Source organism: Aphelocoma coerulescens, chromosome 13 (assembly GCF_041296385.1).
Source record: "Aphelocoma coerulescens isolate FSJ_1873_10779 chromosome 13, UR_Acoe_1.0, whole genome shotgun sequence".
Taxonomy (NCBI): Eukaryota; Metazoa; Chordata; class Aves; order Passeriformes; family Corvidae; genus Aphelocoma; species Aphelocoma coerulescens.
The window spans coordinates 1,272,361-1,284,039 of record NC_091027.1 but is presented as its reverse complement, the minus strand read 5'-3'; the positions used below and the strand labels follow the sequence as shown (position 1 = coordinate 1,284,039).

At 52.4% G+C, this 11,679-nt stretch overlaps 1 protein-coding gene across 1 annotated transcript; it reads right to left on the bottom strand.

The window, feature by feature from the left end:
- ZCCHC10 (zinc finger CCHC-type containing 10) lies at positions 1-10,147 on the bottom strand. Its single transcript, XM_069029028.1, has 4 exons — positions 9,558-10,147; positions 6,878-7,039; positions 3,951-3,992; positions 1-1,726 (listed from the first exon to the last, which is right to left on the bottom strand). Exons 1-4 carry the CDS (start codon positions 9,596-9,598, stop codon positions 1,456-1,458), a joined length of 516 nt encoding a protein of 171 aa, XP_068885129.1. The 5' UTR covers positions 9,599-10,147; the 3' UTR covers positions 1-1,455.
- Positions 10,148-11,679: the final 1,532 nt, after the last annotated feature.

The window sequence follows — 11,679 nt, the reverse complement described above, 5'->3', positions numbered from 1 at the left end:
TTAAACACCTTTCTGGTAGTTTTATTTACACTCTGCAGCGTGTTCTGTAAAACACAGGAGTGCTCACAGACACACACACACACAACATAGGGATTTCCAAACATTTAAGTAAGTACAGTTTATTCCAAAGGAAGTCTACGCACTACTTTTTCCATAAAAAATATAAAAATTACGTTAGTCACTGTATTTTACCTAAACCAAGATACTTGAGACTTCTTCCACAAGTGATGCCCCCTCCCCACAAAGGGCACTCCAACAAGAAGAAATTCAGGAGACTGCATCACCAAATCAAATCCTAATGGCAACTGCTTCAATCCCCCAGAAGAACAAAGAATTCCCACTCTGCATCCAGCAATCCCTGCGCTGGAGCCTGGCTGCATCTGCGTTTGTAGGGCTTGTGGGGCTTTTGCACTCACTGCCTTCTCCAGGGCAGTTCCCACAAAGAAAGAATGACTGAATTTCTGCAGACTGTCACTCGGCAATCCTGCATTTCACACAGCCAAAGGGAAACACTTTGCTTTGAGCCCTTTATTTCAAGGAGTCTCTTTTTTACTGAGCATCCAGTGAGAGCAGTGCCCAGTTGTGGCTGTTATTATTTCTCTGCTTTTGCTGCGTGGCAATATTGTGCTGGAGCTCTGCAGAACACCCACGGCAGCCCTTGTCTCACTGGGGCACACCGAACTGACAAAAAAAGGCACAAAGATGAAACTCCTAAAGCAGCAGCAGCCCCAAGTCACTGAGCTGCTGCTTCCCAACACCAACACTCTGTGTCTCAGCAGACACTTGCAATACACGAGCCAAGGCCACAGGGCAGTGAAAAGCCCAGAGCCTGCGGGCAGGACAAGCACTCCGTTGATCAGGAACAAACCAACACAGCTCAACTGCATGGTGCACTTAGGACTGGACCTGGAAGCATCAGGAAAAGCCATTGGAACACAAGCTCAGCAGCACAGAACCCATTTGGCACCAGCTGATGAGATGGGAGGCTCTGTGTGGGACACGTTGTGCATTCAGCTTCAACAATGCCACAGCTCCACAGCAGCGCTGAAAAACTTCTGCTTTTACCAGTTGGAGAGGATTTTCTCAATGGAGGTGAAGCTGTCATTAACAGAGGAACAGCACACGATGCACAGCAGAACCTGCAATAAAAAGCTTTTGCTTTCCAGCATACAAACATCCAGGTTACTGGACTTCAGCTCATAGAAACGAATCTGATGATAGATTTTTTTTAATTTTTCTTGGAACTAAAAAAGTAAAATCTTCCATAAAAGGATAAAGCACAAAAATACTCTCTCAGTAAGTCTCAGGAAGCCATTTAATACCTTCCATGTCCTAGGAACAACTAGGCAAAACACGTGGAAAGTGTGAGCAGTAGAAATGTTGACCATTGAATGTTTGCTCCAGCCCCTGGGAGGGGCTTGTCCCCCACTCCACACCAGTCCTGCAGCTCCCCAGCTATTTCTTCTTCTTCTTCTTTGGGGGCTCATCCTCAGAGCTGCTGTCACTGCTGCTGCTGCTGGAGGAGCTCGAATCTGAGTCGAAGTCGGAGGAGGAGGAGGAAGAGCTGCTGGAGGAGGAGGGGGAGGAAGAGGAGGAGGAGGAGGAGGAGCTGCCCTCACTGTCACTGTCCTCGGAGGAGGTAGAGGAGTCCTGGCTGTCAGAGGAGGAGTCGCTGGCTGAGCTGTCACTGCTGCTGCTGCTGCTGGAACTGGTCACACTTTTGGACCTGGGAGAGAACAAAGAGCTGAGCACAGCCCTGCCAGAGCCCATGGCACCGTGTTCTCTGCTCTGCTGGAATAATCCAAACATCAATTAGTTGCCTTGAAACTTTCCAGGCCTCACCACCTAAGCTGAATTCCTGTGCCCTCCCTGCCTTTTCCACTCCTGGATGAGTGGATTTTGGCCATTTGAGCAATGGCAGAGTGGCCCCAGGGCATGACTGCCCAGCAGGACTGCAGAGAGGGGCAGAGAGGGGAAGCTGGCCGGGATCTCGATCCCAGCCCTGAGCAGGGGCTTTACTGGCCCTGGTAAAATTCCAATACAAAATGCAACTGGGGAATGTGACAGTGCAGAGGCCACAGGTTGGCAGTCTAAGACTTTGGGGTTTATCCCAGCTCTGTGAAAGCACCGAATTTCGCCAGCAGGTACCATTCATCCTCCTCAGGACAAGCTTCCAAGAGTTCATCTCTCAATCTGTGCCCCAGTGTGGGCCAAGTGCTGGTGGAGCCTGGGCTGGCACCCCCAGGGCTTTCCAACGTGCCACTGCCACCCAAGCCACAATGGTGGGCCCAGCCACAGCTGGGGCCTGAGGAAAGGAAGGAACGAGGAGGGACTTAGGACACAATCCTGCCCTTCAGACAGGCAGATTTACCTGTGCTCCAGTCTCAAGGGGGCTCTCAGTGCATAACTGAAGCATCCCGGGTGGGACACCGGGGCCAAGGAGCAGCTGGAGGCAGCTCTGTCCCCTGGGCTCACAGGGCTCTGCAGCAGCTGCTCTGCCCCAGCCTGTTCTTCTGCTTAGGCCTGGGCTCCCTCATTACTGTTTATATCAAAACAAACACACTCTGGGGAAAAAAGTTCCTGCTCCTTCTGCCAGAACCCAAGCTTTTACAGAGTTTTATTTTAAATCTGGAAGTTATAAATTTTCTGCATTCCCCACATTTAATTCTTCTCATATTAAAAAAAATATCTAAATAGCAAACTATCTGGAAAGGAATTTATATTGATGGATTCTGGGCTTGCATAGAAGCTGGAGAATCATTCAAATTTACAAGAGTTTTAAAATTTCAAGGGAAAAGTGTCCAAACCACCCCCTTCTCCACAAACCCTTCTGTTTTGCTCATTGTTGCACTGGTTTGGAGCTCAAGTACTCTGTAAATCATTATGCCAGCACAGGCTGCAGCGTCTGAGGAAGCTGAGGCAGGAAGACGCCTGAGCTGCCCAGCTCAAAACCAGTTAATTCGTGATCTCGCCAGTCCTGAGTAACTCCAGCAATAAACTGGCACTTCTGGGAAAGCAGCCTTGGCTAAAACACACTGAGACAGCAGCCCAGCATTCCAACAAACCACATTCCACAGGGCAGCCTGGAATAAAGGAGCTCTTTAGACATCTGCTCTGCCTTATTTCCTGCCTGCCACACACAGCAAAGGCCTGGCCTTTAAACACCTCCTGAAAACTGGGTGAGATCAGACTCAAGAAGACAGAGAACTGACAATGAAGGGGAAGAGATGCTGGGGCTGTTACTGCACAGACTTTCCCCGGAGTCAAACTCCCAACACGATCCCAGGAGTGTTACAGCCACAGTTCTGGTTGTTCCTCCTTTCCATTTGCTAAGAAAGCAAATTCCCAAGTAAACATAAAGTACAAACAATGTGCAAAGAGTTCTTGGCCCCAACCACGACTTGGAGAGGGGCAGGGTTATTTCCTGGATTTTGGTTGAGTTTGGGATCGAGGGGGTTTTGTTTGGTTATGGGGTTGGAGTTTTTTCGATGTTTTGTTGCATTCTCTACGCAGAGCTTGAGAGAGAGAGAACTGGCAGGAGAAGGGAATGAAAACAGCAGAAGTCAGAGCAGGATGGGCAGGTGGAGCACTGAGACAGCAGAAACCCTGAGCCAGTCTTGTTCAGAGACTCCTGATGCACTCTGAGGCAGAAATAGGAAGACTTTTACTACTACAGCAAGATCATGCAGGGGGAGGAAAATCAGCAGGGAGAAAAACAGAGAGTAAAAAGTTGAGAGTTTTTGGACAGGGAGGAGTAGAAATTCTCCAGATGTCTGTCAGACAAAAGCCTCTACCAGGCTCAAAGCAGTAAAACCAAAACTTATTTGCAAAATTGACTTTTGCCACGCCCCCTCAAAGTCCTGCTGGAACAGCCAGTGCAGGACCAGTCCCCACGGGTGCAGGACCAGTCCCCACGGGTGCAGGACCACTCCCCACGGGTGCCCACGTACCTTTTTTTCTTGGTCTTCTTTTCTGCAGCACTTTCTCCAGCGCTAATTAAGGGGGGAAAAATAATGGCTCTGATTAATGCAATAGGAAAATGAAAGAACTAGCAGCACAGTGAGGCCGAGTTCAATATTCAAAGGGCACTGGGCAGCTCAGTCCTGTGCAAAGCAGAGAAAAGGGGAGGAAAACCCAGCAATTCACCTCTCATTTTCTGTGCTATTTATGCTCTACTCTCCCCTTTGCCTCCTTTTGTATGGACAGCAGCAGCTGGGATGCAAAAGGCACAGGAGAAAAGGGTACAAAAGTTGTGTGTAGCCATATTTAGCAATAACAGAATTGATTGAAATAAAGGTTAAAAGCTTGACTCAGCCTGTAACTTTCACCTTCCTTTCAAGTGCAAAAAGAAGCAGAAAAATCCATTCATATTGATGCTTCCCAGCTATGTGTCTTTCAGATTCCCAGGTGTTCATTCCCTCACAGAGTTTTAGCGGTGACACAGAAGAAAGCTCTTTGTGTGCTGCCAGAAAAACGAGATTTCTCCAATTTTTTATTTTCACACCTAAAGTATGAAAACATTATCATCACACAGAAGAGTTCTGCACACTCTCCTGTGGGCACGGGGAAGATTCCCTGATATTCAGACTCCAATCCCTCCTGTCCATATTTACATCCCTAAGGCCTCAGACCCTCTGTAGGTAACCAGGGGGTTCCCAGGTGAGAGGAGTCACTGTGAGAACAGAATTAAACCCCAAAGCACCTCTGAGGAGACAGCACCTGACTCTGGGAGTGCCTCCCTCTCGTGTGGAAGGTGTGGGTTACTCAGGAGTTACTCCAGGAGTTCCTACTCTGCCCAGGCCAGGCCTGCTCCGGACACTCCCCGTGCCCTCAGAGCCACAAACCCGGCTCAGGGCTGGGCTCAGAGCTCCAACACCACCAGGAATGAGCACTCCCTGAGCTCCCTGCCCTCCCAGCCCTGCTCTAGGCTGGGCAGGCGCTGAGGGGCTCACTGACACCTCCAGAGCGGCCAGCAGAATCGTGGAGCCAACACCATGCAAACACAGGGAGCCTGGAACAACTGGGAAAGGAGCTCATGCTGAAAAAGCCTGCATGTGGCTGTCAGAGGTAAATATTGACCTTTTCAGGCTGGGTTTGCCCTCTGGTTAATGATTCCTGCGTGGCTCTTTAAAGATGGTGGCACAGGTGCTCCACAGCAGACCTGGGGGAGATCCAACTTCTCCACGGGCAAGGAAGAACCTCCCAAAGCAGGTGACACAAAAAGCTCTGGTGTGACCCAGGAAGTTGTTTCTCCATGAAGGAAAAGCTCCATCCTTGGAAGTGCAGCACTGGCAGCCAAGGAACAGGATCCCTCCTGGCACAGCTGAGGAGCTCACGGTTACACAAGCCCTGAGAACCCAGCCCGGTGCACCAGGATTAAGCCCTGCTCACACCTAGGGGTTACTCAGGCTCCCTTTTACAAGATGATTTTTCCCAGCACATGTCCCTCACTGAGAGCCCAAAACCTCCTTTAGTGCCAGACTGGCCAGGCCTGTAACTCTCACATTAAGTGATCCCACACTCAGACCCAAGGCCAAGGACCAGAATGAGGAATTGCACCCTCAATTCACCATCCTTCAGTGGTAAGCTGCAGAATTTACCAGAAACAGGGCAGAAAAGGAACAAGGAAATAATGTGAGCCTTTAATTCAAGCTTAGCCTAAAAGTCTTGAGTCTCTGAAGAGACTCGGCCTCCAAATGGAGCCAAGTGTCAGAGTCCAAGCACTCCCGATCTGTCCACAATACTGGGTGATTCTAATTACTTCACAATTACTCACTGGATCAAAATTCATTTCAGAATCAATCACTTTACATCACTCACAAGCTAATGAGCCTCCACTCCAGGCAAGCTTTCAGGCCTGACTCACAACTGCTGCTGAGCTGGAGCCAGCTGAGGAGGCCAAAGCGCCCTGCTTGCCACAGGTGCCACCCTTCCCTGCCCCATCGGGAGGCAGCACAAGCTGGGAATGCTCTCCATACTCCCATCCTGGCAGTGGCAGGAGCTGGAAGAGGCAGTGACCAAGCCCTCAGGAATTCCAGGTGCAAGGAGTGGCACTGGGAGTGACCCTGTCCCTCTCCAGCTCCCAAAACCAAACCGGAGCAGGGCAGAGGTGACCCCGGCACACTGGAATTTCATGGAAAACTGATGTGCTGTGTTACTTTTGCCTCTGGATCTGCTTGTTGAAACAATCGTTAACCTGGGAGGAAGCATTAAAATGCATTCCCAGGGCAAAGTGGAAAGGAGATCAGGTGCCCCATGCAGAGTTCTGCTGAGGTTTCTCTGTTTCTCTCACTTTCTCGGCTGCCACAGGAAATCATTGTGCAACTCAGTGAGATGTTTTTACTTTGTGCTGAGTTAAAGCTGACAACCCAACTCTCCTTCACCTGTCTGACCCCTGCAGCTCCCAGGGAGCAGCAGGAGCAGGGCTTAACCACAGCTTTGAACAGCAAATCTGAACACAGGACCAGAATTGCTGCTTTGCTATAAATACATGTACAGCTTTCACACCCGCCTGCCTGGACAGCACAAAACCATGAAATCAAATAACCAAGGAATTCAGGCAACTGCTCCACTACCAAAAAGTGGAGCTCCACCTATTTTAACTTTGGCTGAGTGCACAGTTTTTGTTTCAGACAGGCCAAAACAGTTTTAAGTGATTTCAGGTGAGCACATGTTAATGAAAGGCTTCAATTAAATCAAAGTGTTAACTTTAATCCTCTGGGACCCGAGTGCACACATTTCACTTAACACACCAATCAGCTCTAACATTAACACATATCCCACAGTCTGGAGGGAAAGGTCACTGGGAAATGGGCTGGGACAACATCTTTTCTTTTATTTCATTGCTAAACCAGACATTTCACCCTGCCAGTCTTACCTCTGTTGCAGCTGGAGTTGCTTTTCTTTCTCCTTAAGGATTTTGGCCAGCTGAGCTGTCCTTGAAGGCCTGTGCAGGTATTTTCTCTTCCCTTTACATTCATACGTCCAGTGGCCAAACTCTAAGCACTTCTGACACCTCACATGCTGCTTGTTTGCCTCCCTAGGAAAATGCAGAATTGCTTAAGTGACTCATTCCAAGTCTGTTCTCCCCAGTGAAGAATCGCTTATCAATCAAGTTGTGATTAAAGCAGATGTTCAGAGCTGCTCCAGCTTGGCTCTGCAATCAGGACATGGGCAGTAACACCAAGTACACACAGCACTCTGGCAAACAGACCTTCAGTAACTAAAACACTTCCACATGGGAACAATCACACTGCTCAATTTGCTGCTCTCCAGCAGCTGCAGGTGGTTCTGGCTTCAGAGAAATCACCAAAATTCTCTTTTACAACAAAGAGCAGCAGCTTCATCTCCAAATCCTGCAATTTAACACCCAAGTCCCAAACTGCCCAATTCTCACTCACAGCCTGGGACTCTCAGAGTAAAGAGAATAAACCCAAAGGAGCTGCACCCAGGAGCTGGTAAAGCCTGGCAGGAGGTTTATCTTCAGAACAATCAGATTCCTGCTCCTTCTGAGCCAGACCTCCCTGACTGCCCTGTCCCCAGGCACCTGCAGCAGCAGGGAGATTTCACACTCAGCTTCAGTTCTCGCTCTGGTAGAATCCCCTGGGCATCTTCAGAAATCAGGGAAGGGAAGATGCTCCCATTTTCATGCTGGAGTTCTTAAGCTGCTCTTCTGAAGCTCTGCAAAACTTTTTCCTCCTCTCCCAGCTGCTCTCCTTTATAAACAAGGGACTGCTCAAGGTCACAACCAAAATTAGTTATGAGCTCAGGGTGGTGTCACTTCAGTTCCCTGACACTGCTGCCACCTTCAGCTTTTGTTCCAAGCACCAAAATATGAATTTTTCAAGGCCAGCCCATCTAAACTATCTGAAATTGCAGCCTGGCTGATCTCGGGAGCTCCCAGCCTCATTCATGAGGATGAAGTGACAGACCAGCAGCGAGCACTTCTCCCTCTTCAGCCAAGCTGTGAATTGCTCCTCCCTCAGCTTCAGCAACCACTTTTTGTGCCAGTTCCTGAAGAGAATCTTGTGCTGAACATCCATCACTTTTTCAATGCAGAGCATTTGGCTTCATCCTCAAGCCCTAGAAATACTCAGCTAAACCAGCACTAAAACCTGATTAAACTTGCATCCTGCACAGCACAATGAACTTGGACTTGGGCAGGAATCAGAATATCTGGGAATGAAGAGAACCCAAGAGCTCTGAGAGGTTTGCTTTGCCTTTGTCCTGCCTTGGGCTCCTGGCTCTGCCACAGCAGTTACAATAAGCAGAGCAATGACCTCCCCTCCCCTCCTCGTCAACACAAACCCCCAGAAGCAGAGTTTGTCTCTCTCAGACCCACCCTGAGCTGTGTCTGCAAGAACAACGAGGATGTTGAAAGCAGCAACCCCACAGCTCGGCGTTTGCAGGGCTGCACCGCTGCTCCCACCAGCAGACACTCCCACGGAAGCTACAAGGGTGAGGCTCAAGCCCCAAAGCCGAGGTAATGAGCAGGAGAACATCAGCCCTGCTCAGCAGCTGCAGGTCTGCAAACACCACGCCAGCACCAACGAGCTGACACTGAGGAAAAGCACAAAACCGAAGGAAGCTTTTAGCAGGGATCAGTGACCCCAAGCCGGGAGCAAAGGCTGACAAAGGGACAGCTCAGCACAGACCCAGCGGGCACAAAGACATCCAAGCTAAGAGAGGAGTCCTTAACTCGAAGAAAACAGCAACTTAAAAGAACACTTTGAAATCCCAAGTTGCTTTCCTCTGGAAAACAGGAAAGCGATTATTCCCATACAGAAGTTGTCCACATCCTGCAGATTGTGATTGGGCAAAGCCCCCAAACACAGTCAAAACTATTGAAAGAAGAGAAATCAATTAATTTAAGGAAAAAAACAACACCCAAACCAACAGAGAATTGGAAAACCAACACCAGCACTACCCGGGAGTGGAACACGCCTTTGCTGCCCTTCACAAACAAGCAAAAACCGCGGTTTCCTCGTTTCAGGGCTCTGCAATCAGATCCCTTCGGTGCGGAGGGAATTGCAACATCCCCGTCGGAGCCAAAGGCGCTCTCTTGGCTTTCCTTTGCCTTCCTGACAGTTCTGGAAGCCAACCACAACAACGTGACCCGGAGGTCATTTTTGCCGGTTTCAGCGCTGAGGCTGCGCTGAGGAGCAGCGACTCCGCCGCCCCGAGCGCCGCGGGGCCGCTCCCGACGCTGCCCAGCGGCGGCACCGAGCGCCCGAGGCCGGCCGCTTCCTCCGCCCGTGCCCGAGCGCTGCCGCTCCCCGCGCTCGCTGCACTCGCGGAGCGCCCGGAGCTGCCGAGGACCCGCCGGCATCCCCGAGTCCAAGCCCCGGCCGCGCACGGGACACCCCGAGGCCGCGATCGTTTCTCCCCAACCGTGTTTTGGGGCGGTTTCCCCTCAGCGGAGATGCGCTGCCACAGGACGCAACGCAGCGGCGTGGAAGGCTGAAAGCGCCGGGAAAGCGCCGGGCCCCGCGGCCCTGCCCGTGCTCGCCGCTCCCCAACCCGTGCCCGCCCTGCACGGCCCCCCCGGTCCCACTCACGCCTGTCTGCGGGCAATCAGCCGGTGCATGGGCGTCGCCATCTTAGCGCCCGGGACGGAAGTGAGGGTGCGGCGGGGCACGCCGGGAGGTGCGGCGGCCGCGGGACATGCCGGGACACTCCGCCCGGTGGGCCGGGTGCGGCCGCCATTGAGAGCGAGTCCTCCGGGACCATAGAGAACGACTCATGTGGGACCATAGAGAGCGAGTCCTCCAAGACCATAGAGAGCGAGGCCTCCGTCACCATAGAGAACAAATCCTCCCGCGGCCAGAGCGGCCGCGCCCGTGTGACTGCACTCTATCGTACCCCGTGCCGCTCCCGCCTTGTCATTGCAGCGCCCGGGCCCTGTCCCCGTCCCTGTTCCTGTCCCGGTCCCGGTCCCTGTCCCCTTCCCCGTCCCTCTCCCGGTCCCGGTCCTGTCCCTCTCCCGGTCCCCCTCCCTATTCCTGTCCCTGTCCTGGTCCCTGTCCCCGTCCCTGTCCCTCTCCCGGTTCCTGTCCCGGTCCTGGTTCCTGTCCCGGTCCCTGTCCCTGTTCCTGTCCCGGTCCCTGTCCCTGTCCCGGTTCCTGTCCCTGTCCCTGTCCCTGTTCCTGTTCCTGTCCCGGTCCCGGTCCCTGTCCCCTTCCCCGTCCCTGTCCCGGTCCCTGTCCCTCTCCCGGTCCCCCTCCCTATTCCTGTCCCTGTCCTGGTCCCTGTCCCCGTCCCTGTCCCTCTCCCGGTTCCTGTCCCGGTCCTGGTTCCTGTCCCGGTCCCTGTCCCTGTTCCTGTCCCGGTCCCGATCCCTGTCCCGGTTCCTGTCCCGGTCCCTGTCCCCGTCCCTGTCCCTCTCCCGGTCCCTGTCCCGGTCCCTTTGCGGTTTGGTTGGTGGGCAGTCATCCAGCTCTGATGGTTTAATTTGTAAACACGTGATATCTAATAATCTTTCAGGTTCGATGGAAAACTATGGAACCAGAAGTAAAGGAAATTTATAATTTTAATATTTATTTCCCTGCAAATTCTTGAGGTAATGGAAGTGGTGGAAATGGCTCCTGGGTGACTTTGGTAGCACAGGGAGGTGGGATTTCGGAGAACTGGGTTATTTGTGGTGTGATTCACATCAGAGCTTGGGGCAACCTGATTCCCAGATCCCTCAGCCGAGGGGATCACAAAGCCCTTTCCTATTTGAATATCCCAGAATAGCCCGATGAACCTTACGCCAGGTGACGTGTGAGGGCTATTTACAGCAGCCCGAGGAAGAGCCTGTGACAGATACCGGCCAGGGATTATTTAAGGCCCCGTTCGGGATCGTGTTTGGCCGGCTTTAATGAATTCCGAGGCTGGACTGGAATTGCAGTGAACTGTAAACTGAGGTGGGAGCTTCTGGGAGAGCACTGGTGCACACCATGCTGCTGGATTTCCACTGAAATCATGTATCTGTTTCTTACCCAGATCACAGGAAAAGGAGGGTGTCAAGTGTGCCAGGCAAGGATTTCTGTGTGAGTAGGTTTTGGGCGAGTCTGGGGGCTGCAGGCTGAGATCAGGAGTGACCACGGCACAGAGCGACTAAAGCTCTGAACAGAGCACGGGGTGGAGGCTCCGGGGAGCACAGGCTGTGCCCAGAACTGTCTGTGGGGCTGGCAGGGCCCCTCTCCCCACCTCCCTCCCTCCCGTGCCCAGGGCAGCAGCCCTGGCAAAGCCCCAGGATCATGTCCCAGCCCAGGGTCACTCCGGGGCGCTCCGGCCCCCTCTGACGCCAGGCTCCGCTCCCTGTCTCTCTTTGGAAAAGCAAAATGAAAATCCTAAAAGGAAGCTGCGTTCCCAGGGCTGTGGGTTGTGCAACATTCCCCACGCAGAGCAGCAGCCGGGGCCGTTCCTTGGCACCTCGTGCTACGCTCAAGGACGTCTGAGGTCAAAGGCTTCATTAATATTCTGTCACTAGCACCGTGATGCAATTCCCGCGGCAATTCCCAGCCCACCGGCACTGCCAGAGCGGCATCACCGGGACGGCCGAGCCCCGCCATGGCTCTGGGGCAGGAATCCTTCCTGCCGGCACCGGTGAGCTCCTCTGCCGTGCGTTTTCCGTGTCCCTAAAACAAGGAGCAGCGATGTAAACGCAGCGCCGGGGGCTCGGTGACGCACGGCGTT